The 26,876-nt window shown below is 37.6% G+C and overlaps 4 protein-coding genes across 8 annotated transcripts in view; 2 read left to right on the top strand and 2 right to left on the bottom strand.

Annotated features, from left to right (window-relative positions):
• Positions 1–8,527, top strand: part of LOC131434570 (arginine kinase 1) — a 243,705-nt gene extending 235,178 nt beyond the window's left edge. For all 5 annotated transcript variants that reach the window (XM_058601405.1, XM_058601402.1, XM_058601406.1 and 2 more), the window contains one exon: positions 7,517–8,527. In XM_058601405.1, coding sequence (XP_058457388.1) covers positions 7,517–8,418 — 902 coding nt within the window. In that variant the 3' untranslated portion in view covers positions 8,419–8,527. The remainder of the gene's footprint in view (positions 1–7,516) is intronic.
• Positions 8,528–15,371: 6,844 nt separating this feature from the next.
• LOC131435594 (tax1-binding protein 3 homolog) lies at positions 15,372–18,643 on the bottom strand. The gene is made up of 3 exons (XM_058603642.1): positions 18,387–18,643; positions 16,260–16,388; positions 15,372–16,137 (listed from the first exon to the last, which is right to left on the bottom strand). Exons 1-3 carry the CDS (start codon positions 18,438–18,440, stop codon positions 15,949–15,951), a joined length of 372 nt encoding a protein of 123 aa, XP_058459625.1. The 5' UTR covers positions 18,441–18,643; the 3' UTR covers positions 15,372–15,948.
• A 2,898-nt stretch (positions 18,644–21,541) lies between these two features.
• On the top strand, positions 21,542–22,275 carry LOC131438000 (NADH dehydrogenase [ubiquinone] 1 alpha subcomplex subunit 5). Its single transcript, XM_058607730.1, has 3 exons — positions 21,542–21,692; positions 21,824–21,985; positions 22,036–22,275. The coding sequence occupies exons 1-3, from the start codon at positions 21,672–21,674 to the stop codon at positions 22,222–22,224; spliced, it is 372 nt and encodes a 123-aa protein (XP_058463713.1). The 5' UTR covers positions 21,542–21,671; the 3' UTR covers positions 22,225–22,275.
• On the bottom strand, positions 22,240–24,220 carry LOC131438001 (uncharacterized). Its single transcript, XM_058607732.1, has 3 exons — positions 24,092–24,220; positions 23,832–24,021; positions 22,240–22,362 (listed from the first exon to the last, which is right to left on the bottom strand). The coding sequence occupies exons 1-3, from the start codon at positions 24,164–24,166 to the stop codon at positions 22,322–22,324; spliced, it is 306 nt and encodes a 101-aa protein (XP_058463715.1). The 5' UTR covers positions 24,167–24,220; the 3' UTR covers positions 22,240–22,321.
• Between the last annotated feature and the right edge of the window lie 2,656 nt (positions 24,221–26,876).

Below are 26,876 nucleotides of genomic sequence, written 5' to 3'. Positions count from 1 at the left end.
GTGTCATCCTCCGGAACCAGAAGTCGGATCCGGATGAAATTTAGGAAATCCGGATGGGACCACGAGACCTTTCATTTGAATCTAAGTTTGTCAAAATCGGTTCAGCCATCTCCTAGAAAACCTAGTGTGATTATTTGACACACACACACTCACACACACACAGACATTGCTCAGCTCGATGAACTGAGTCGAATGGTATATGACACTTGGCCCTCCGGGCCAATTTTCACTAGTCGGTTTTTCAAGTGATTGCATAACCTTTCTATATGAGAAAGGCGAAAAGAAAAAAATAAACAATCTCGCGTGGATGTTTTGGTGCGAACCGAGGAAATTTACAGAGCGAAACTGCGCGATTAGAGTCTGACCAATAGCGACCCCAGGTTGCTAAAACAAACATCTCAAATGTTGTTTGGGTGACTCTGGGTCAGCTCTCGGGCTGCTCTGATCAATGAACGAAAACGGTATTAGTTCATTTAGTTAATTCATTTTTATTCATGAAGACAAACTATATCAGATGTATCATAAGATACAAATAAACTCGACGAAGTGCCCTAGCACAAAATTTGGCTAACCCCTGTCAATTGTATGGGTGCGCAGTGCTGCTGTTTTGGCGCGCAGGAATTTGACATTTCTCTCCCCTACTTCTATGTACGAGATTCGATGCGGACTCGCCTGAGGGCGACATGCTTACAAAAAAGGATATTGCCTATGATTTGTTCGGGAAATGTAAGAGCTGAATATCTTGTTAATATGATGTCTTTGTTTTCCTGTAACTAATACCGTTTTCGTTTTTGTACCTAAAGGCGGGCGATTCTGACTCCGAGTAAAAAGAACACGTGATACGCGCCCTAAACAACAACTCATAAAAAAAATAAACAAACTTGCATGGATGCGTCCCGAGAAATTTTTCAGAGCGAGAAACTACTCGATTGGAGTCCGATCTAGAGCGACCTCAGGTTGCTAAAACAAACATATCAAACGTTGTTTGGGCGACTCTGGGTCAGCTTTCGGACTGCTCTGATCAATAAACGAAAATGGTATAAGTTCGGCTCGCACTTAGCAACGAGTATGTGAGCAAACCCTACATAAGAATCAGGTTCGGAACTGACACGAATTTCAGTTCTATAACGTTAAAACTAGGTTCGAAACCCTGCTTCGAACAAACGGTTTGACAGCAGTTAGTGTGTAAACTGGGTTTGGGTTAAGTTTGTCATCAAGCGAAAACGACATTAGATTTGAGAAATGTTATAGTAAGAAATATTTTTTTTTTCATAAATACGTTTATTTCTTAAGGCAGTTTACATAAGTTTTTCTTCGCCGTAGCATCACTTTTACATAATATTTTTATCCTAATTTAATTCTAACATAGTCACAACGTTTTGCATTTATTAAAACATATTCTCTTATTACTTAAATATCATCTTAGGTAACTCGTCATTAATTATGAAATCTACTCGGAAATATTATTTGAACCAAACGATTAACTTCTATAAATTATAAAATAAGCTGTTAATAATTTCATAAACTGTTTCGAGTTTGTTTGTATCATTACATTATTTTTATTCTAATTTAGCTATTGGTTGAACTCATGGACGCAGCTGGGATCAGAACTAAGTCTTGAAAGGGGCCTTTATTAAATTGAAACTCCAGTTTTCTTTATGAAATGATAAATAAGTTTCATGTATGAAAGGTCACGACAAGCAAGAATGTCTCGAACTGGGATATTGGATAGTCTACCTTGGGTACGCAAAGAATTTATTAGTTGAGATCTGACATCACAATACTCCACGCATGTCCAAACGACATGATCAATATCTCGATAACCTTCGCCACAAGCACAATGATTAGTCTCGGAGAGCCCAATTCGAAGGAGATGTGCATCTAACGTGTAGTGATTGGACATGAGTCTAGACATCACACGAATGAAATCTCTACTCACATCCAGTCCCCTGAACCATGCCTTTGTCGATATTTTCGGAATAATTGAGTGCATCCACCGACCCAGATCATCTTTATCCCAAGAAGCTTGCCAGCTGGCAAGTGTTCTTTGGCGAGACGAGCTATAGAATTCGTTGAAAGCAATTGGTCTCTCATAAATTTCACCCTCAATAGCACCACGTTTGGCTAAAATATCGGCTCTTTCATTGCCAGGAATGGAGCAATGAGCCGGGACCCAGACTATAGTGATTAGATAATTATTGTTCAATATGTCGTTCAGGCACTGTTTTATTTTGCCCAGGAAAAACGGTTCAGTCTTGCCAGTCATGTTTGAGCGAATGGCTTCAATTGCACTCAGACTATCTGTGAAGAGGAAATAATGGTTTGGAATTAATGTGACGATTACACTCAAACTATATTGAACTGCTGCTAGCTCTGCTATATAAACAGATGCAGGTTCTTGAAGCCTAAATGAGGCCGAAACATTATTGTTGAACATACCAAACCCTGTCGCTTCTTCAATTCGCGATCCGTCCGTGTAAAACATTTTCTCAGAGTCAATATGCCTGAACTTACTTGAAAATATTTTTGAGATTTCCGCCGAGCGTAGATGATCCGGGATTCCACGCACTCCGCGCTGCATGGATGTATCGAAAAATAAAGTTGAGTCAGGGGCACTTAGGATTCTGACACGGATAGGAATATATCTTGATGGGTTGATTTCCTGTGACATATGGTTAAAATATACTGTCATGAATTTTGTTTGAGATCGAAGCTCGACTAGTCGTTCGAAATTATTAATTACCATGGGATTCAGCACCTCACATCTTATTAGCAGGCGTGATGAAAGCTCCCAAAATCGATCTTTAAATGGAAGAACTCCCGCCAGAACTTCAAGACTCATTGTATGTGTCGAATGCATGCACCCTAAAGCAATTCGCAAACAACGATACTGAATTCGCTCCAGTTTGATAATATGAGAGTTTGCAGCGGAACGAAAGCAAACGCATCCATATTCCATCACTGAAAGTATCGTTGTCTGATACAATTTTATTAGATCTTCCGGATGAGCACCCCACCAAGATCCTGTTATTGTTCGAAGAAAATTTACTCTTTGTTGGCATTTTGTTATCAGAAACCTAATGTGTCCTCCCCACGTGCATTTGGAATCGAACCACACCCCGAGGTATTTAAAAGTTAAAACCTGTTGGATCATTCTTCCCATCATATGGAGCTGAAGCTGCGCGGGATCATGCTTTCTTGAAAAGACGACTAACTCTGTTTTCTCCGCAGAGAATTCGATACCAAGATGAACAGCCCAATCGGACAAGTTATCTAAGGTATCTTGCAATGGTTTATGCAGATCAATAGCTTTGGGTCCAGTAACTGAAACCACGCCATCATCTGCCAATTGTCTTAGTGTACATGGGGTTACTAGACAGCTGTCAATGTCATTTACGTAAAAATTATAGAGGAGCGGACTGAGGCATGAGCCTTGCGGGAGACCCATGTAACTATTTCTGAGTGTTGCCAAATCGCCATGTGAAAAATGCATGTGTTTCTCTGACAAAAGGTTGTGCAAATAATTATTTATAACCGCTGGGAGTCCATTTTGGTGAAGCTTGTCTGAAAGAACATCAATGGAAACTGAATCAAATGCTCCTTTAATGTCTAAAAATACAGATGCCATTTGTTGCTTTTGAGCGAAGGCAATTTGGATGTCAGACGAAAGTAATGCAAGGCAATCATTCGTCCCTTTATTTCTACGGAAGCCAAACTGAGTATCTGACAACAAACCGTTCGTCTCGACCCAAGTGTCGAGACGTCGTAGAATAATTTTTTCGAACAATTTTCTGATGCAGGACAACATCGCAATGGGTCTATATGAGTTGTGATTGGAAGCTGGTTTCCCCGGTTTTTGAATGGCGATAACTTTCACTTGTCTCCAGTCAGGTGGAACAATATTTTGCTCAAGAAACTTGTTGAACAATTCCAACAAACGTCTTTTTGCGAGGTTGGGCAGATTCTTCACCAAGTTGAATTTAATTCTGTCCAACCCTGGAGCGTTATTGTTACAAGACAAGAGTGCTATAGAAAATTCCATCATTGAAAATGGGTTATTAATAAAACCATTATTTGGAGGAGATTCCCGTATAATGCTCTGCGTAGGAACAGAATCTGAGCAAACTTTCCTAGCAAAGTCAAATATCCATCGGTTCGAGTATTCATCACTCTCATTGCCCACGGTACGATTCCTCATTCGTCTGGCCGTGTTCCAAAGAGTGCTCATTGAGGTATCTCTTGACAAACCTTCGACAAAATGTCTCCAATAGCTACATTTTTTGGCTCGAAGTATGCTCTTGTACTTGGTTTCTAAAACCATAAGTTTTTCAAAATTCTGAGGAGTTCCTCCTCTCCGTTTTAGAAACGTCTTGCAAGCATTTTGTTTTGCGAGTTTAGCCTCTGAGCACTCTTTGTCCCACCAGGGGTTGGGAGGCCTTCTGTTAGTCGTTGGCCCAGGAAAGCGTTTAGTTTGGGATTGTTCTGCTGCCTCCAGAATCGAACAAATGAGGAAGTCATATTCTTCAAGTGGGGGGAGCTCTTCCATTGAATTCAAAATACTAGAGATACTACTTTGGTATTTAATCCAGTCGATATTTTTCGTCAAATCATATGGAATACTAGCGGAAGTAGCAATGCAATTGCTACTGCTAATTGAGATGATGATTGGTAAATGATCGCTACCGTGTAAATCAGGCAGTATTTTCCAGGTGCAATCTAGTCGAATTGATGTTGAGCAAAGAGATAGATCTAATGCACTTGGGCGTGCCGGAGGTCTTGGGATCCGTGTCATGCTACCCATATTTAATACCGTCATGCTAAAATTGTAACAAATGTTTTGTATTAAAGATGATCTGCTATCATTGTAAACGGAACCCCACATAATACCGTGCGAATTTAAATCCCCCAGAATCAATCGTGGTGCAGGAAGGGCTTCAACCATTTCATTAAGCTGTTGCTGTCCAACTTGTGCTTTTGGAGGAATATAAACCGAAGCTATGCAAATATCTTTGCCTTTAATGTTTATTTGGCAAGCAACAACTTCTATACTAGAAGTTGAAGGGATGTTTAATCTATAAAAGGAATAGCATTTCTTAATTCCCAAAAGCACTCCACCATACGGAGAGTCTCTATCGAGACGTATAATGTTAAAATCATTAAAATTTAAAGCTATGTTTGAAGTAAGCCATGTTTCGCATAAAGCAAATACATCACATTTTTGACTATGCAATAATATTTTAAATGAATCAAGTTTTGGCATGATGCTTCGACAATTCCACTGCAGGACAGTGATTGTATCATTTGCGACGGGTGATAAATTATCCATCAAAAGATACAAAACCTGAGACAATTGGCCATTGAGCTGATAACTGCTTCAAAAAGGTTCTAGCTATTGGAAGGAATGCCATTATGAGGGTCTTTAAGGGTTCAGATATATTGAATGCTGAGAAAATCCATTCAACAATTTCCGAAAATTTCAGTAATCCTGTTGGTGGCTGTGAAATGGAGCCCACTGGATTATTATCTTTTTCTGTACTAGATCCTGGATTGGTTTGTGAATTTGACAAACCAGGAGGCACAGTCTTTGGTTTTGACTTTTTTTGTTTAACACGGGGATCTTTTTTTGAAGATGAAATTTTAGGTGTCTTTTTTGGTAATTTGGAGGAAGACTTCTTTCTCTTAACTGACCCTTGGGTAGTGATAAACGAATTACCTTCACTATTTTCGTCAGAGTCAGAGTCCTCTGGTTCCTCTAGATTTGAAAACCGTTTTCGGTTTCCAAAGGGGGGACATCAATGACCGTTTTAAGCATTTCTGCATATGTGCGCTTAGACCGTGCTTTTAAAGAAAGCTTAATTTTGTCTTTGTGCACTTTAAATGCAGTGCATACTGAAATATCATCATGAGGACTATTCCCACAATAAATACATTTTTCAATTTCCTTGTTGCAATCATTATCTTTATGAGGCCCTTCACACTTAATACATTTTGGTTTATTACTACAGTAAGTAGCTGTGTGGCCGAATTTTTTGCAGTTCGTACAATTTATTACATTTGGAACAAAAAGCCGAACAGGGAGGCGAATTTTATCGACATAGACATGGGACGGCAACGCAGACCCGGCAAATGTCACTCGAAACGAGTCTGATGGGCGATAAACTTTTTTTTCCTCTTCATGAACTACTGAGTACAGTTGTTTGCACTCCAGTATTTTCACACCCTCAAGCATAGAGTTCTTGAAACGACCAACACCATGCTTGAGTAAATCATCTACCGAAAGACTCTCTTCGGTAACAACACCGTCAATTTCGACATCTTTGGAGGGTATGTAAACTTTATACTCTTTATTGAAATGTTCCGAAGAGACAATATCATTCGCGTGTTTCAAATTATTTACCACAACACGAATTTTATCGTTATTTACTTTTATGATCTCTTTGATTGAAGAGTATCGTGATGTCAAACCTTTATTAATTTGAAAAATGTTTAATGGCTTTGATATACGTCTAAAAAAGACTATCCAAGGCCCAGAAGAGCTCTCCTGATATTTTTTCGTTCGTGGGGGTATCGGATTCATGCTAGGATTTACGTCCATGGATTCATCCATTACATTAAAATTTTTAACTAAACTTTAAAATAAAATTTGAAACCAACACTACACAGTACTCAATCAAAAGGAAAAGAAAAAAACTTCTACCTTGAAATTGTTGTCTATCTCCGTTGCACTGCCGTGTAGATCCTCGTTGCTCTAGATGTTCTTGTTGGATGTATCTGGACGTTGATACAATGCTGAAGCTCACTGTAGCGATAGAATATGATGTGATGCTACTGCTACCTGACATCCAGCACCACTCGAATTCCGATTTGCTTTCGTCTTCGCCAGCTGTAACCAGCGCAGGTCACCGGTGTATACCTGCGTGTTGTATGGCAGTGGAAAGACCGAGTTGTCTTGTCTCCTTCTTCCTAGTGCTCCGCACCGATATGCTTCTGCACCGAAGTGCCTTCGCACCGGTGTGCCTTTGCACTCTCCTGCTTCTATGTGCCTTTGCACTCTTCCTCTTCGATGTGCCTTTGCACTCTCCTGCTCAGCACTTGTGGCTGTATATTGCGGCCTGGGTAGAGTTTGGGAAACGCCCTTTGTTGTTTCCTTCACCAGCTTGGCCCAGCACTAGGGCTCTCTTATGCAGCACGACTATACGTTTTAACGGCTGCTGCCAACAGGTTTCTACCTGTAGTTCAACTGTTGTCGTATTTAACGCGTGTAAACCAACCAGCGTTATTAAACTGTACGCTTCTATACACAACCTTCTCGGTTGAACGGCTATTACTGAATGATAGTAAGAAATATTGAAAACAGTTGTTTAAGCGCAATTTTTATTTATTTTTTCATGAATTCCAAAAATATTGAGCTTCGAACTCTAGGCACTTAATTCTACAAAATTATGCAAAGAAATTTTCTAAATTTTATAATTTCAAACGTTTTATTCATTTACTTTGTTTTCTTTTTCTCTTACAGGCGTTGAAAATCTCGACTCCGGCGTCGGTATCTACGCCCCGGATGCCGAATCGTACTCCGTTTTTGCTGATTTGTTCGACCCCATCATCGAGGATTACCACAAAGGCTTCAAGAAGAGCGACAAACACCCGGCCTGCGATTTTGGCGATGTCAACTCATTCGGCAACGTTGACCCGACCGGCGAGTTCGTCGTGTCGACCCGTGTCCGCTGTGGTCGCTCGATGGAGGGTTACCCGTTCAACCCATGTCTGACCGAGGCCCAGTACAAGGAGATGGAACAGAAGGTTTCGTCCACCTTGTCCGGACTGGAGGGTGAACTGAAGGGCAAGTTCTACCCATTGACCGGAATGGAGAAATCCGTCCAGCAGCAGTTGATCGATGATCACTTCCTGTTCAAGGAAGGCGATCGTTTCCTGCAGGCCGCCAACGCTTGCCGTTTCTGGCCATCTGGACGTGGTATCTATCACAACGACAACAAGACCTTCTTGGTCTGGTGTAATGAAGAGGATCACCTTCGCATCATCTCCATGCAGATGGGTGGTGATCTGGGACAGGTCTACCGTCGTCTCGTCAGTGCCGTCAACGACATTGAGAAGCGTGTGCCATTCTCCCACCATGATCGTCTCGGTTTCCTGACTTTCTGCCCAACCAACTTGGGTACTACCATTCGTGCATCTGTTCACATCAAAGTACCGAAACTGGCCAAGGATTACGCCAAGTTGGAATCGATTGCCGACAAATATAACCTGCAGGTGCGTGGTACCCGCGGTGAGCACTCCGAAGCTGAGGGTGGCATTTATGACATCTCCAACAAACGTCGCATGGGCCTGACCGAATTCCAGGCTGTCAAGGAGATGTACGATGGCATTTCTGAGCTCATCAAAATTGAGAAGTCGTTGTAATTTGGAAGCATACCCCACTAATCCAACACTAACACAAGCAAGATGAAGAACACAATTGATAAAAACAGTTAAATAAAAGCCAAATAAAAATACAAAGTAAAAATTGCAATTTTGATTATTATTTCATATTCATACCATCTTTTGACACCATCATTGAGAAACTTAATATTCGGCTTACACAATCTGCATAGTGTTTCTGTTCATTTCTGATGTAATTTTCGTTCAATTGAGCTCTCTAAGAGATTGGCATAGTTTTCGTTTATTGATCAGAGCAGCCCGAAAGCTGACCCAGAGTCGCCCAAACAACTTTTGAAATGTTTGTTTTAGCAACCTAGGGTCGCTCTAGATCGGACTCCAATCGCAAAGTTTCGCTCTGAAAATTATCGCGGGTCGCACCATGCATCAATGCGAGTTTGTTTATGAGTTGTTTTTCAGGGCGCTTACCACGTGTTCGTTTTTCTCGGAGTCAGAGTCCCCGGCGTGTAGGTTCAAAAACGAAAACGGAATGATATTAGCAAGGGCTTTCTTTGTCTTTGGTTTCCTTTGAGTTCCTATAACCAGAGAGACGACTTCTCATCTGAAATGTTGACATTTAAAACATCCGAAATATTGGCAGTGTCATTAGCTTTACATTGGAATTGACAGTTCATTTACTCTTTTGGAACTGGAAGCTGTCATTCCAAACGAACAGTCGTCGTCTAGGTAAATAGATCGAATAGTCGTCTAGGTAAAAAGGTAAATAGATCGTATCATTTTCATATAACAAATTCATCATACGTTCTGATAAAATATTTTCTCGAGTCCAGTTTGCCTGGAGGAGCAGGTAGGGTCAAACACTTGAAAAATTATTCATCATTTTTTTTGTATTTTCTTATAGTAAAACATTTCAAGAATACTATGTGAAATTTTCAAAGCTATCGGAACAAAACTCAGCAAGCTATGGGCCTTTATCTTTGGTTATCTCATACTGCGAAGAAGTAAGAGCTTGGCGAACATTGACTTGAAAACTTGACAAAACATTCTTGAAATGTTTTTTATTATGACAAACTACGAAGATAAAATATGATTTTTCGAAAGTTTCGAAGACCCTGCGCGCTTGCCAGATAAATAAATTGTTTCCTTAGATTTTATAGACAATAATCATTAAACGCATTTTTTCTCGAAATCAGGTTTTGAAAGTCCGTGTCCATCGTCATTTGAAAACTACTTCACCAATTTTTTTTAAATTTTGCACACTACTTGTAAAATACCAGACCCTAAAGTTTTACTTTGGAAAGTTTTTACAGCTACAAAATGGTGTTTTTTTGTGGAAAATCGGAGTTTTGACTTTAAACAATCACCAAATATTGAAAAAATTAAACTGAAACGGTAGGGGTCTAGAAAAACATCTACTATAATTATGCTTTAGTTTGTTAACTTCTGATAGGTCTTCGTTGTGATACAAAAAACACCGCAAATCATGATTTCTAAGAAGCGTCATCAAAATTACTCCTTCACCGGCTTAATTCTCGATGTTTTTCCACAAAAAAAAAACGGAATGTTGTTCGAATGATGCTTTGTATTATGGAAAACATTTGAATTTGTTTTGTTGAACTAAACTAGCTCTAAAAAAATCCCAAAAATAGTGTTTTTTTCAATCGTTAGACCTGAACCATGCACCCCTCACACCAAGATGCAAATGAGAGGTCAGTCTCATAGTCTCTGAACCTGAGAAAAATTTAATGTGCACTCTATTTTCTCGGAAATCGCTTAACTGATTCACACACAAAGATTCAAATGAATGGTCTTAAAACGCATTAAAAAAATACTGAACTATCTCCAAATTCGACTTCTGGTTCCAGAATTACAGCGCGATAGGCAAATATGTTTTTCACAAGTGATGTTGAAAAGTGGTGCACATTTCATGAAACTGACTGGTAAATTCTTCTAGTTTGCCGATCTTGTGAATGGTGGATATGTGATCTTACTTCGGCACTACTAGTCCGAAAGCACCGGTAATAGTGCAGAACAACTCCAGAAATGGAAATCATTTCGATTTTCAGTAATGTTTGAACAGATTTTCACAAATGTTAGCCACTTTACGGAAAGTTTAGCCGAAAGAATTTCAATGAATTGAAGTTCATTTGAAAGGCATACATTGGAATTTCATGCTTCGCAATATAGGGGAGAGTCGGCAGCCTTGGGCCAGTTTTCACTTGACAGTTTTTTTTTATAACTTGAAGATATTTAAAACATCCCGGGTCGGCGGTCCAATGCAAAGGGCACTGGTCTTACAAACCAGTCGTCGTATGTTCGAGCCCCGACCGGGAAGGATTCGTAGTGTCAGTAGGATCGTAGCACCAGCCATGCAATGGTTCTGTACACTCTGAATCGGCTGCGAAGTCTGTTGAAACAGAAGGTCAAATTCCACTACAAGAATGTAATACCAAGGCTTTGCTAGATATTTAAAAATTCCGACATCTTCATTGTGATTTGTTTTGTAAAAGAAAAACTTACATTCTGTCAATTTAATGGCGAAAAATTTTAAAACCAAAACTGGAAAACCGACTTTCGAACGGAGCCTTCGAGACCCATAGTGTTATATATCATTCGACTCAGTTCGATGAGATAGGAAAATGTATGGGTGTGTATGAGTGTTCACTTTTCGAAGATATTATCGCTCAATTTTCTCAGAGATGGTTGTACCGATTTTGACTAACAAACTTAGGCTCAAAAGAAAGCAACTGTTGGGTTATTGACCGGGCTCGAAGATCAAATGGCTATTACTTCTTGTTACGAAGATATGATGGTATCAGGTGTACAACTTTGATTCCGCCGTTTTCCGATAGGTGGCTGTACCGGCTGAGGCTGGTCAAAATACATAGATGATAATGCCTTAAAAGTGAGTGCCTAACGAATTGTCATCGCCGTTTCAGTGACAGTTGTTCTTGTTTTCGTATTATTCACGCTCGAAAATGTCTGTTTATGTTCTCAATTTTTGCCATTTGCGGAAAGTTTTGCTTTTCTGTTACAATTCGAAAAAAATGCCGCTGAATCGCATCGAATGCTCTCAGAAACTTACGGTGATGCTGCTCTGAGTAAAAGAATGTGTCGAGAGTGGTTTCAACGTTTCAAAAATGGTGATTTCGATGTCGAAGACAAACATGGTCGTGGAAGAGAAATAACCTTCAAAGATGAACAACTAGAAGCATTGCTTGATGAAGATTCGTGCCAAACCCAAGAAGAGCTTAGGGGCTGTCCATAAAAGACGTCACGCCGCAAGGGGGAGGGGGGTGTTTCATAAAACGTGACCTTTTGTGACAGGGGGGAGGGGGGGGGAGGTTTTTGGTATGTGACGTCCAATATTTTCAATGAGCGCATTTTTGAAATACCTAATTATATTACTGCTTTGCCCTATTTCCTGAAAAAATCTCCACAATAAACGTTTACATTCTATAGGAAAACGTGTATTTGTTGATGTTAAATCTTCTTCTTGTAAATTCGGAAATGAGTGATGCAGGGAATCATTTCTGTTGTGAACAGCAAAAGTGCACGGAGGAGCGAGTAAATTAGCGAAATTAATAAATTTTGCCAAATATGAGTAAAAAAGAAAAAGATGCCTTCAAACGGTTTAACTTAAGTTATGCACTGACAATTTTTTCAGTAATTTGATTTTCTAGCATTGATAATAGTATATCATAAGAATTTCTTTTATCTGATTCTGATGCAGTTTATTCAATTGTACTCCATTTGAAAAAGGGTGGGAGATCGACGATTTCAGACGTAGAACATGTCATGTCTTATCTTGGTCATATGTGATTTTCCTCCACCAACATCAAAGCTTATCGAATCATCCAATGATTGAAATTACATAAATCAAGAATCATCTTAGCTCAAAATCACTACCCATTGTGTGACGGCAGATCAGTACCGATATTGATCGATGTGATTTAAAATTCACTGATCAACTGATCATGAAAAGATTCTCCGGCAGTGATCTCGTTTTGATGAGGTTTTGGTCTTTATTTTCTTAGCCCTGTATGCTACACTAAGGAAATATTATTCTTTACCTAAAACAATGATATATCTGTGTACTCCTAGGAGGAATAAAACAGATGATTTAAATGTTTCATTAATTCCAACCAAATACTTTTGTTAATTTATATAATTGATATTAATAAAATAATTCCGATGATTTTGTAGTTTTAGGGATAGTTTTTAATCTAATGACAGCATGTAATAAATTGATTTTTCTCTCATATTTGTATGGTTTGTCATACACCTTGAGAATGTATTGAGATGAATTCTATTTATTTTGAATTCGTGACATGTGACATAGGGGGTGGGGGGTCTTTGCTTCTGTGACAATTTGTGACAAAGGGGGGATGGGGAGTCAAAAATCATCAAAAAAAGCGTGACGTCTTTTATGGACAGCCCCTTATCGAATCGTTGGGAGTGAGTCAGCAAGCCATTTCAAAACGTCTCAAGGCCCTGGGCATGATTCAGAAAGAAGGAAACTGAGAAAAATCTCCAACACGACAATGCTCGGCCTCACGTCGCAAAAGTGGTCAAAAAGTACCTGGAAACGCTGAAATGTCCTGCCCCACACGCCGTATTACCCAGATGTCACCCCTTCTGACTTCCACCTATTCCGTTCGATGGCACACGGCCTGACAGATCAACATTTTCAATCCTTCGAAGAATTGGAAAAATGGATTGCTTCATGGATAGCGTCAAAAGAGGACTTCTTTTTTCGAGCCGGGATCCGAAATTTGCCGGAATGGGAGAAAGTTATCGCTAGCGACGGACAATACTTTGAATAATACATCTGTAAGCACTTTTTCGCAATAAAGCTTTTAATTTTGGAAAAAACGGCGGAAACAAAGTTGTACACCTGATGCAAGTGACGTAACCGACAAAACACGACACCAATCTTTTGGGATCACCTCTCATTTCGTAAAGTAGTTGTGCTCATAAGTTTAGGTACCTCGAAAAAAGTCCCCATGTAAAATTTGAGCTAAATCGGGAATGGGTAAGGGGTGTTTCCCGGCGATTAAGGTTTGAAAATTTTCTATCTTGAAAAATCACCATAGGGAGGGAGCAAAATTTCTGAAATCGAACTTTTTTTTAATGCCAAAAGTGTTAAAATAGCATGAAACGTCGAGATTTAGTGTTATCTCGAAAAAATTTTCGATCTTGAAAAATCACCATAGGGGGGAGCAAAATTTCTTAAATCGAACTTTTTTTTAATGCCAAAAGTCTTAAAATAGCATGAAACGTCGAGATTTAGTGTTATCTCGAAAATATTGATTTTTTTGAAAAAATCGACTTTCTGGAAGTACGTCGAACTTTTGCTAAGTCTCAGAAAGTCGATTTGAAAAAAAAATTATTCGAGATGACATTAAATCATAAACAGTTTTTCGAATTCGGAAATTTCATGCACAAAAACCTTTTTTAAAGGGACTGTTTCGATGAAGGAGAAAGGCATTATCACACCACTAGGTGGAAAGCATACGTTTTTTAGTCATATTGTCAAATAAAAACACAACTAATAATATTTAAATGTATGCTGTGATAACAAATCTGTATGAAATGTTCAAAACGACGAATGTTACAATGATTCCCTTTGTTTACTTTCTCTTTCGATTATTGCGAAACATTCCTGCTTTTTTTCGGTAATTTCTTCAGTGCAGATTCAAAGATGATAGCTTTAGTTATTATTATCGGTAAATAGTTGTTTGAAAAATATTACTCCCATTAATGGGGGCCACTTCTCTCCGATAGAGTGATAAAGAGGTTTTTTTTTCCTATTTCCGTTGTAGAGGTTATAATCTTAATACATGCATTTTAGAAACATTTACGAACCCATTCCACACCAGACGGCGCTTACTAGATTACTAGTACACTGGGGAATCTAGATGTATTTTATTTATGAACTATTTGCAGTTTTGGTTTGAGGAAAGTTCTTGTACATGTGACGTAAGCCCTAAAGCATACTTTTGTTAATTACCCAAATTAGGATTTGTATAAAAAAGGAACCCAAATTCATGTCAGAAATTATTTTAACTAAAAAGATAAAAATGTTAGGAGACTGTGCCCATGACACGAGAAAGGCATCATCACATCCCTAGGTGGAGTTTTTAATGGTTATATCTGATGGTGCACATGGGTAGTTTGCAAGAGAAGTGTAGTTCTCTCTAAGATTGCGTTGTAGAATGCTTAGTACTTTGAGACATTCGTTACATTCAGTCAGTTCCATACTAGTGCTTAACTCGTTTTGGTAAATTCGAGTTCGGGACCAGCCTTTGATGAAGTTGGACCGCGGGAAACATCACCGGTCGATTCATGTGGTGAAAGCATCGCTGGTTGAGTCCTTGTCGGTATGGGAAATCATTGCATGATGCTTTTGGTGCGCTATTACACTCTCTTAAACAATTCGATTTCTTCCATTTTTATCAAAGAATAGAGAACTATAATTCTTCTAAATGAACTAGTTCTTTTGAATCGTCCGCGAATGGATTGCCCATCTCTAGTATGAATAATGATTGGTGAATGAGTTAAGCACTAGTATGGAACTGACTGAATGTAACGAATGTCTCAAAGTACTAAGCATTCTACAACGCAATCTTAGAGAGAACTACACTTCTCTTGCAAACTACCTACTAGATGTGTGGATTTTGGACGAATTGGTCCACGGCGTTTGCGGTTCCAAGAGGCAGCAAAGAGGGCATGGTTCAGTCATCATATTAGATCATTGGAATGCCTGTCAAATTTGGCATATTCAGAATACGGAATATATCCACTTTATCGTTTACCTTCCGTATATTTTTACCTTTTTTTGTCAGACAATACCCATGTGCACCATCAGATATAACCACTGCTGTGCATCCTTCTTCATTGAGAAGGGATAAGGACAGCATCATTCAATCTGTCTCATGGTAGTGGAATTTCGGATCAAATAATTACTGCGATGATGAATTATTATAGGTCCTTGACAACAAAATTTAGCCAAGTATATTTCATTCTGCTGAAACGTCACTAACGTATTTTTCTCGAAGAATGAACTTATTGAAGAATCCATAAAAACTGTAACTTTAGTGTCAAGTTCATTCCAATCGCTTATTGGCTTCCCAGCATATACAAAATTGATGAAAATAATCCTATTTTGAAAAATGATGTATGGAATTTTAGTATGAATTTATTGGAATTCATCGCTTCGCAACTGCATACTTTCGATTTAATATCGAGTAACATATTGTAAATAAAGACAATAAAACATTACATCAAATAACGGTAAAACCCCGTAACATAAAATTATAACTAATATAAATGTGATTTGGCAGGGTTGTATGAATTCTTATCTATATCACTGCCTTTTGAACCTTTGCTCGTTTATCCCTATTTTAACCTACTAAACTAAGCTTAGGATACCTGTTTTGATTACGGTAGTACTTCTACTGATAACAATGAACTAATGTAATCGTGCATTGAAATACGTATCGTAAGGTAAAATTTCACAGAGTTATAATAATATCTACTGAATTTGCGACATTAGGTAGACGTCACACCTTTTCGTGCAACAAGCAAATTCAACACAGGATTTTTCCTAATGTAACTGACTGCCTTTTTGTGAGTAACCATAGTGAAATCATACCCGTTACATTGCAGAATTTTGTCATGCATTCGTAGGCCAGACTTCGCCGCTGGACTGCCCTCGTGAACCTCCGTGACATAAATGCCCTGAAAAAAAACATAGCATGTTTTTGTAGTTTTAACATAAGTCAACGAAAAGATTGAATTTCCGATCTGACTCTACAACTGAACTAATCGATAGGTCACGAAGAAAAGTAGTAACTGCTTACATAGTCAGTGTATCCCTGAGGACTTTTCTTAAAGTCTTGATCGATTCCACCGCCAATTTTAAAGCCACATTTCAGCACTTCTCGACCTTCCTCATCGATGTCCTTTTCTTTGTGCAACGTTATGGGAATCTGAAGTAAACAAAGTGAACAAATTATTATTGTTTAAACATTATTTTTTTATTGAATTGGGCTTAGATACGAACAATAATACAATACAGTTTATTAATACAGTCTTATTAAATATTCAAATGTAGTGTAATGTGGAACTGAAGAGCTCAAGAATATATCGCTTCCAATTGTAGTATCTAGATCTTGTTTCAAAACTATTATTTTTAAATCATTGATGATAGAATATAGGTGTTCTGTATTCGTTCAGTTTTTACTTAGAGGTAATTATATCTATTACGGGACCTGTATGGAACCAAAATTGAACAATTTTTAATCGCTTTTATGCTCTTTCTGTCAGAAAAAATAATTCAAATTGGAAGTTTATTGTATTTAAATGTAAGTAAAAAGAGGGATTCTTTATTTCGATTGCAAAGAACTCAACTGTTCAGTCAAGTTTACTCAAATTTTTAAACAAAATTAATTTTATGTAGAACTTACTCAAATATTGACAGCTTTGCTCCTTAACTCAAAAATTAATAGATGCATGGAAACTCGAATTTTGACTATGTGCACTTCTTATGAAATTGAGTGGTGTGTCGCTTATTTTTGAATCACGTTCAATGAGCGTGTTTCCTATGCATAGTCGTCTAAATGTTTAATGTTAAGCAGCTGGGTAAATATCTTTTAAGACAATAGTATAACAACATTAACATTCGAATATCAGGGTGCTTATTTCATTCTAAATTAAACGAACTAAACAAATATTTTAGTGATTGCGAAAGAAAGTATATTACAGTACAATTTCAGAATGTCAGGATCTTATAGAAATTGAGTCTACTTAGGCTGTGAACCATTTCATGGTTAATTTTAACTTTTGGTTAAAATCTGAAACTTGAGTGGTTATTTGTGTCGAGTAGTTAAATTTAACCAAAACTGCGGGCCATTTCAAAAGTTATTCGGGTTTATTTTCCACTAGAAATAATTTCAACTAAAAAATTAATATTAGAATTTTCAATGCAAGATTTTTTCCAGTGTCGGAAAATAACTATCGATCTGTCATAAATAACCATGCTCTCGAGCAGGGTTATTTTTGACAACATCAAATTGCCCGCTCCAGTGTCAGATTTAAACCAAAAATTAAAATCAACCGCGAAATGGTTTACAGCCTTAGAATAACTTTTCTTGATTTTCAGTTTAACAATTTTGCCGACTAGACCCATTCTTACTTAATCATTTCGTTTTTTACGTTTCTAGGAGCGAATTGGTCGAAACAATTTTCACCCAGAATATTCTAAATGTTCTCACAATAAATGGAACATTTTCGCAATTAAAATCAAAACGAATACGACTTGATTAGTAAAATCAGTAATTCTTTGGGCAAAATATTCGTATAGTTTTCACGTTAATTTTATCGATCACATTCAGTGCACGAAAAAACAATCGCATAGTTCGGTATACCGGAGGTCTGTACAGTGGCATTGAAATGATCATAGCTGAGAATTTCATTTATTATGTGTGAAGAAAGCAATTATGCTGTTATTGTCGCCTTTATATTACAGCTTAGTCGACTCTATATTATAGATGTTGGTCTCGGGAGTGCTCAATTTGAATCGCTAAGCAAACGTAAAGCTTAACTTGCCTGTTCAACTTGAGCAATAACCTTTTATTTGTTGCTTCGTGGCGCATTCTCAAGTAATGAATAAAAAAACGAAAATACGGCAGCGACAACAGAAACGATCTGGTGGTCGATCAAAAACACTAGTTGGATGAGCAATTTAATTGCTCTGTCATGTACAGATGATTCGTTTGCAAAGTGTTGAAAAAACTAAATTGCGTTTTATAAGCTTAGAACAAAAATGCTGACTTCTTAAATCATCAAACCTTTCATATTATACAAGAACAAAATTTAGTTACAAGTATGAAATTCATAATTAGCGATGTTTATTCGCATGGCATGTTTTGATTCAATTTGTTCTGTATTATGACTTCTGGCAGCACTATAATTCTCTTTGTACTTACGCTTAAGCACTCCATCGCGGTGCCCGCCTGGTGCTGGAACGCCATTTTTGCCATGATTGAACTTGAATTTTCAGCCAGTAGCTGATACCCTGTACGTAGAACAAATTTGAAACTTCCACAGGCTCTGTTTCAGTAGTTTTTCGAAGTACTGCACAGTAGTGCTTATGAATTAGAATAATAATCAAGTATTTTCTTCAAACTTTACACAATCTTCGAGAACTGGCTGCGACAGTAGATAAACGCATACATACTAAATCGAGCAGTATACATAACACTTGTCAAATATCTAGTGAAAAAATAAACATTTACCCATTCGTGCTGTCCGTGATGCCAGCCGTACAGTTTTGCCGAAAATTTTCAATAAACGTTGCCAGGTATACCGATTTATCAGTATTGATACAAATTTTCATTAGCAATACCGTTTAACAGATAAATCCTTTGAAATACATTTTTTTCTAGTTTTGTGCTGATAAGTATCAATTTTTTAGGATACATATTTATTTTTTTTATATTTTAGATTAAGTAACCCAGATTAGAGATTAAAATATCAAAACCACCAAAGGAAAATTTGATACGAGACAAAATTGGTAAAACCTCGGTGCTACATTCCTTTCTAGTAATTGATAATCCTGCAACCAGATATTAGAGAAAACATTGTTATGATTCCAATTGATCTGTCAAAAGCAGTTCCAATTTGTTTACAATTGCCTTGTTACTAATTGTTTACCCTCAATAGGGAGTATTGGCACCAAATAGTGAGTATATAGCGGCCCTCATACGAGACAATATCATTGTCAGTACAAGAAGTATTGACAACACTTTTGATCGTGTAGTGGAAACTTCATAGGATTGATGAAAATATTGTCAAAAAGCTAAAAACTTCCCATCAATCCGACAATACTGTCTCTTCAGAACAGAAACTGTTAAATATGTGCAATGAATTGCAATATTCAAAGCTCCAAGTGCTTGATTTCTTCGAAAAATTTGGACTCAAGTTACCAAGCCAATCGGTGTGACAGTATCGACAATCCTTTGGATTGACAATAATATTGTAAGGCTACGATCACAGACTAACAGACATGACAGTATGAGTAAATTCTTATAAAAAATAATTTTTCGTGATGCACTAGCCCCACCTATATTGTACTGCGCGAACTATTTACTATCTGTACACCCCTTGTGTTATGTAAAAGTTTTTTTACTAGTTGGTTTCCCCTCGTATGTCAACACCGATCAGCTGCTTGCAGGGATGCCTGATTTCATCAAAATATTTGAAAATGAATCGTCACAATAAATTATTGGATTACGTTGATAAAATATTTAACTTTTTCGCGATGTTGGAAGGTAACCATTTATTTGACTCAACGTTGTTCATCTAGACTATTTTTTATTGTGTTGGTAGTTTTCACCAGAAATTAAGTGGCGGCAGACCAGAAGCAAGTAAATATTGTAACAAAACGGGTTCGATTTTGTCTTGCGTTGGAGGATGAGAAATAGGCACAATTATGTATATAGTTTTGGCAATATGTATTAAATCTGTATCCTGCAGGAAATTCGCATGGACGTATACAAATCAATACATTACAGGTAATTCTGTATGAATGGCAACTCTGTCGGTAAATGAAAAAAATAAACACAGTCTAGATGACAGACAGGATGTTTTTGATAGGGCAACGTGGCGCCATCATGACACATGTGAGTACTGTCCCAAATAAAGGAATATTCGAAATGACCGTTAAAATGATTGAAGAATCTAATTTAAGTGTCCTGTCTGTTAGTCTGTGCTACGATATTTGACAGAAAGGCGAAATAATTTGCATATGATTTATATTGCTTTCTCACTGAATTTGGGCAATATTGCCATCAGTATTAAAATATTTGTGGTTTTTGTATTCAAAAGTAATTGATCCATATGGGATTTTTGTGACCTGTTTGTCGTGATTTTTTCTTAGAATTCTGCTATGTTCATGCTTTCAATTTTCAGGAGAAAAATGCACCCGTTCTTCATGGAATTCGTTGAGTCAATCCTCATTTTTTTTCTTTTTTTTCAGACTACTTTGGTTGAAGTTTGTCTGTATCGCAATAATTACCTTTGTTTTATAGAATTTAGACTAGAATCTATAAATATGCTACAACTACGTTGCGTCATTTAGTAAAACAATATAATTATTGTTCATAATATTATTTGAGTTGTATCTGGATTACTAAGTAATTCAATTATTATAATATTTAGGGTAACACAGGTATTTTGGCCCACTTTAGGATTGATTTCATTTTGGCCCACTTTGTAAAAATATCCACCAAATGTTGTAATATCTTTGAAAAACCCTTCCGCAATAGGTTATTTAATGTGATTAGCTTCAAATGGATGCAACATGGGTTACTTAACATCGATTAAATCCATAAAGTTTGTTAGGTGGGCCAAAATATATGAAGTGGCCAAAATACCTCTGTTACCCTATTTCACGATGTATATTTTTTTATTATTCTCTCTTGTGGCTGGACTATTCCACGACGTAAAATACACTGGTGACGTAGTAAGACAGGTTTGGTTGTGTTGGCAATTTTCTCACGAAATTAAGTATGGCGCGCCGGGATTCAAGCATGTAAACATAAACAAACGACCAGTTCAGATCGGGATTTCACTTCTAAGTTACTCCAGTTGTCGCGCGGCCTTGCGAATCTTTGGCACTTATTGAAAATCTGGACATTTTATCTTCAAGGGCTTGCAAGGTAACGTCGAAATATAGAAAATTTCACACACATCCGATTCTGTTCATTTCGTTGGAGGAAGGATTTGGCGGATCGCACTGTGGTATCTATTACAGTTATTATGGATAATGGAGTGATTGTGCTGTTGGTGGCATTTCAAATGCAGGTGATGAAAACGATTGAAACATCCCGGAACAAAACACCGCATTTCACTGTCAATATTTTCGCAAACAGAATCAACTCTAAATATTATCTTAAAAGCAACTCCCGAAACGTCATTTGTTTATGTTTTTCTTCTTCACGTCTCTCTGTTATTCCAAAATAAAATGACAACCGCACTAACACATAGAAAAACGTGATCACCAGGTATTTTACATCGTGGGACTATTCTACCACACTGTTGACCATCCCTAATAGCTGTTTTGATCGATTACAAAATTTTCGATGAAAGTCTGGGTAATCGACGAATTGCCCTGAAATGTCATTATAATGCATCAGGAAAAAATTGAAGATAGCAATTTTTATTAGTTAATTTCAATATCTTAACAATAGTTATCGAAGCGTTTGTAAAACATGTCTGGCCCAATTAAAAAGGTATTATTTTGTAAGCTATGAAATGAAATGGTTAAAAAGTTTGTAATGTCGATTCAAAGTGGTTAAATGCAATCCTGTTTTGAAGGATTATGTCATAAAATGTCATAAGGATTATGTCTTTGCAATTTCAGGCAACTGAATTAACCGGATTGGCTGTAGCCAAGAATCCGCATCATACACTTACGGCGTTGTACAATAAGATCTTGCGAGCAGTTGCTAAAATGCCGGAAGACGCAGCATACCGCCGTTACACGGAACAGGTCGTCAAAAATCGAGTCAGCATAGTTGCTTCTGTAAGTTATTAACATTTATTTTATATGATTTTTAATTCTAAATTTCGTAGACACCAAATGTAAATGAAATAGAAGAAAAAATCAATGGCGGTCAGGTTGAAGAGCTGATAATACAAGCTGAAAATGAACTTAACTTGGCTCGAAAGATGCTAGGCTGGAAGCCTTGGGAGGCCCTTGTGAAACAGGCACCGGCGACACAGTGGACATGGCCCCCAGCCAAAATCCACGAACTCAAATAATCCTACGTATGTTGTGTATGATGGTTCTGTAAATAGATGCCGAATTAGTGATTGGTTCTTTCAATTGCTCAGAAAACTTCCCTTGAAGTATGTTCCTTTACGTGAAAACTATTTTCAACTTTAATCGATAATCGCGACCTAGAAAAATTAAGGTTTTTTTGGAAGTATGAAATTCAATGAGTTTACAGTGAAGATATTTCTGGATGTAACTAAATACACAATGATTAATTATCATTCTCCAGGGTTTTTAAGATAATTTTCTTCAACGGGAGCGGGTCATATCGCCGAAAGTCGTTTCGCCGAATAGGTCATTTCGCCGAAAGAGTCATTTCGCCGAAAGGGTCATTTCGCCGAAAGGGTCATCTCGCCGAACGGGTCATTTTGCCGGAAGGGTAATTTTGCCGTAAGGGTCATATCTCCTGCATGTTATGTCTCCTGTATAACTGATGTGGCGCAGCCACATAACCGAAGCCAAGATGGCTCGGCGGCACAAAGCCGCCAAGCCGACGCCAGCTGAGTCGGCCGCAGACCCGCCGTCGGAAGCGGCGGCCTCTTGCATATAAACCTGTAACCGCCTCGTTTGCCCGGTCTATACAAAGCTAGGTTTCTTTGCTATAGTTAGGTCCGAACGAGCGGTAGCGAGGTCGGACAGCACATGAACTAAAACGATGTGGCGTAGCCGCATTAGTATTTTTTCATTTTCACTTAACAAACGGAAAATACCACCTACATTTGCCTGGTAGATACACCTATGCAATTGCTTTGATGCTTACTAGCTAGTAGTCAGCAAGTTTTCTTGGGAACTACTTTCTGAGGTTCATGAATCAATCTTTATTCAAAAGTACAACAATCAATCATTGTTCAAGAAGTACAATGGTAAGTTAACAAAACGGGCGTTAACGCTATCATCTTTCGTTTGTCTTTAATTTAAATCAATTCTAATTACGATTTCAAAACGATTTCAGGATTCGGCGAAATGACCCTTTCGGCGAAATGGCATTCGGCGAAGTGACCCATTCGGCGAAATGTCATTCGGCGAAATAACCCTTTCGGCGAAATGACTTTCGGCGAAACGGCTTTCGGCGAAATGACCCTGATCCCTCTTCAACATCTATATTTTGTTAGTTGTCCCTTTTAAACAAGTATATTTTCTGATTCATATTGTATGATTTGTCGCGTATAGTGCCCATACTCGCGTATCAGTCATATTCTTACTATAGTTTAAATGTCGATAAAAGCAAAGGTAAAAAAGTTCAGCTTTTGTCTGTCCCCTATGCAAAGTACTCACATAGTAGTCCATATAGTTCAAAATCTATTAAGGTTGCAACGATATTGCTTGTCTTATTCAAATATTTTATGTAAATGTTCGCAAATTTAGCGTTCTGTAACAAAAAAAACCCAAAATTTTGAAAATGAAATTAAAAACATCCCTTTCTCAATATGACAATTTTCATATGAGACTAATATGCGAGTATGAGCAGTGTATGTGTTACACGTAAAAGGCATTTCCAGCAATGTTGTTTATGAAATTTTCAATTGTTTTGAACTATTATTGATAGATCAGTAATTATACGTAAGTGTGAGCATTCCGCTGATTTTGGCTTTACCGTTCCCCTCGAATCCTCCAAAATGTTGATTATAGCTAGCTGAACCTTGTACTTCCGTAGTACCGCTTTGACTGCGCCACAATCGAGCTATTGCTTCAGCCGTGAAATCCGTTCCCTCACCCTGCAGGTGTGTTGCTCCTACATTGGCACTGAATTGGCGTTTAATCCGTTCGTAGCGAAGCGCAGATGGCTGAAGAAGCGAATTTGACTTATAGCTTTCATTGATTGACGTAATTGTCGTGATTTTGTTTGGTTATTACCTCGCTATTAATTGGATTACACAAACCATGGTTACTAAGAATAACTAGCAATACTATTAATAATAATTTAAGCATGATTATGAACTTAATTTAATCCTGGTTTACGATGTACGCTCTGTCGAAAGGAAGCAAAGCAGCATCTGATTGACGAACTATCACGCTGCATGAATGATGCTCTTTTTATTACAACTGATAAGGAATTCTCTGAGTAGAACATACAATTCTTTAGGTTGATCCATTGAACGAAAACTGTCGAATGTTGTTTACGGCTTTGTTTAGTTGATCGAACGTTATTAATCGAAACAACAATAAAGATTGCACATTTTAAAAAGGTTCTCAGTGTAACGATTACTGGGGAATAGATCACACGCATCCATATGGCGACCGAGAGCGATTCGGATATATCTATGCCATGTGACATGTTCCCTTCAATTTGTATGATTAAAAAAATAGATCTATTTCCACAGAGCGATGATGAAAATCAAATCCACACACTAAGATTTGATTCCGTTGTTGGGCAATTGTTTTGACGAAAACTTACGGTAATCATAAGAAATAATCGAAATTTCGTTACATGAATCTTATTTTACAAAAATTATGCAGCTTTCAAAACATTTGAGCTACTATTTTATTTTTACTTTTAGGCAGAAAGTAACTTTATACCACCAGAGGTGTCCATGTGTGACGTGATTATCAATTGACGTAAAAAAATTAAACGTATTGAACATCAAATGCATTATTTTATGTTTTTGAAAAATATTGCAAATTAATCAAATCAATCAAACATCGAAACAACGTATTGAGTATATTACATCAGCTTGATTGAATACTGTATACGATTCTGATAGGAATTTATGCTAATTTGTTAGTGTAATATTACAACCTTTAGAATGTCACCAACACATTTGTGATATTACATCAAAATCGCTGCACATCACTACTCACTACTGATGTGCAGCGATTACGATATAATATGATAACAATCTTGTTGTCGTTCTAAAGTTTGTAGTATTAGACGAAGAGATGCAAAATTTAATATCAGAATCATATACACTATTCAGTCAAGGCGATGTGATGTACTCAATACGTTGTTTCGATGAAATAAAGTGAGATTTATCTGCAATATTTTTCGAAAACAGAAAATTATTGCATTTGATGTTCAGTACGTCTAAATTTATTGCACATCACCTGATAATCTCATCGAGATTGTTGTAATTCTTTTTTTTTTGCTGTGTAATGACAGTTAAGCAATAAATTAATACCGAACGATCAGTATTCAATTCAATTACCGAGCGAACCTGTAGAAAATTCGTTGAAACATTACCGAATTCGGCGAAATTTTCTAAGTGTGTACATAAGCATCAATTAAATGTAAATGTAAAAATTTGCATTCTGTAATTCGATCGAGTGATGCTTTTGTATATAAAACTCGAACTCGATCGAGCAACAGAATGTAAAATTTCGTATTCGATCGAAGCAATCCGATTCGAACGAAATACAGAATCGGGGTGAACATTTCAAATATTTCAACCTTGCTCTGTAATCTTTTAACAGAACTTAAGAAATCCAGTAGTTTGTTGACAGATGACACATAGAATGAGCATTTATCATAAATATACACATTTCACATAGAATGAGCATTTATCATAAATATACACATTTGGGTTTGTTCATTGAATATTCACTATATAATTTCATATTGCTTCTATTCTTCTCATTTATTTATTTGGTCGTGAAATCCAAAGAAAACAAGTCTTGTAATTAGTAATTTTTCAGCGCCTCGAGACTGGTGTATCTTTTAGTTCGGACTTTGCTCTCCAAAATGGCCCAAAGAGAATAATCCATTGGATTCGCATCTGGTGAATTCGAGAGCCATTGTGTGGACGTGATGAAGTTCGGAACATTGTTTTTCAGTCATTCTTGGTTCACTCGAGCTTTGTGAGACGGTGCCGAGTCCTGCTGAAACGTCCATGGTCTGCCACCGAAATGTTTTTCTGCCCACGGCTTCAAAGCAACCTCCAGAATACTTTCCCGATAATATGTCGCATTTACCTTGACGCCAGGCTCGAAGGTCTGAAGTTGGTTACACTTCGAGTGCCGGACCCTGTAGAGGGCACTTATGCCCCGCACTTAATATATTGAGCTGCTCAACAAGCCTACGAAAATTGCATGTATTGATTACCGAATTGTTTTGTTTATCAATAATGTTATTTGGGCTATCGAGGGTACTCCTGAAAGTACTTTATAGGCGTATTAATTATCGAAATCAAGCGTTAATTTATTGTAGAAACACGAAAATTCTTAGCAAGGTAGCACTTGCCCCACCATCCCTCAACCGTAAAAATGTTTACTGAACACCAAAAGAGAAATTTGGTGTGTAGACCGATTGATCTTTATGGCCACGAGACCTGAAATATGTTGGCAGAGGATCAACGCGCTCCTAGTGTTTTCGGAAGAAAGGTGCTGTGGACTATCTCTTGCGGAGTGCAGATGGATGACTAGGCTTGTCATTAGAATGTCGGACAACAGTCAAGTTAAAAAGGTTCTTGAATCTTATTCGGCTGGGACAAGAAGAAGATGAGCGCAGCGAGCAAGGTGGATCGATCAAGTGGAGGACGATCTACAAGGTGTTCGTGCCTTGAGTGACTGGCGAGCAGTCATGGACCAAGTTATGTTGAGACGTATGCTTGATACAGCAAAGGACTATCACTGTTAGATAATTAGGTAAGTTCCTTACATATCCAGAGTTTTGCTACAAGGGAATTTCTGCTGATCATTCGAGTAA

Source organism: Malaya genurostris, chromosome 3, assembly GCF_030247185.1.
Source record: "Malaya genurostris strain Urasoe2022 chromosome 3, Malgen_1.1, whole genome shotgun sequence".
Lineage (NCBI taxonomy): Eukaryota > Metazoa > Arthropoda > Insecta > Diptera > Culicidae > Malaya > Malaya genurostris.
Note: the sequence above shows the minus strand (reverse complement) of the source record. Positions and strands in the feature narration are given on the sequence as shown.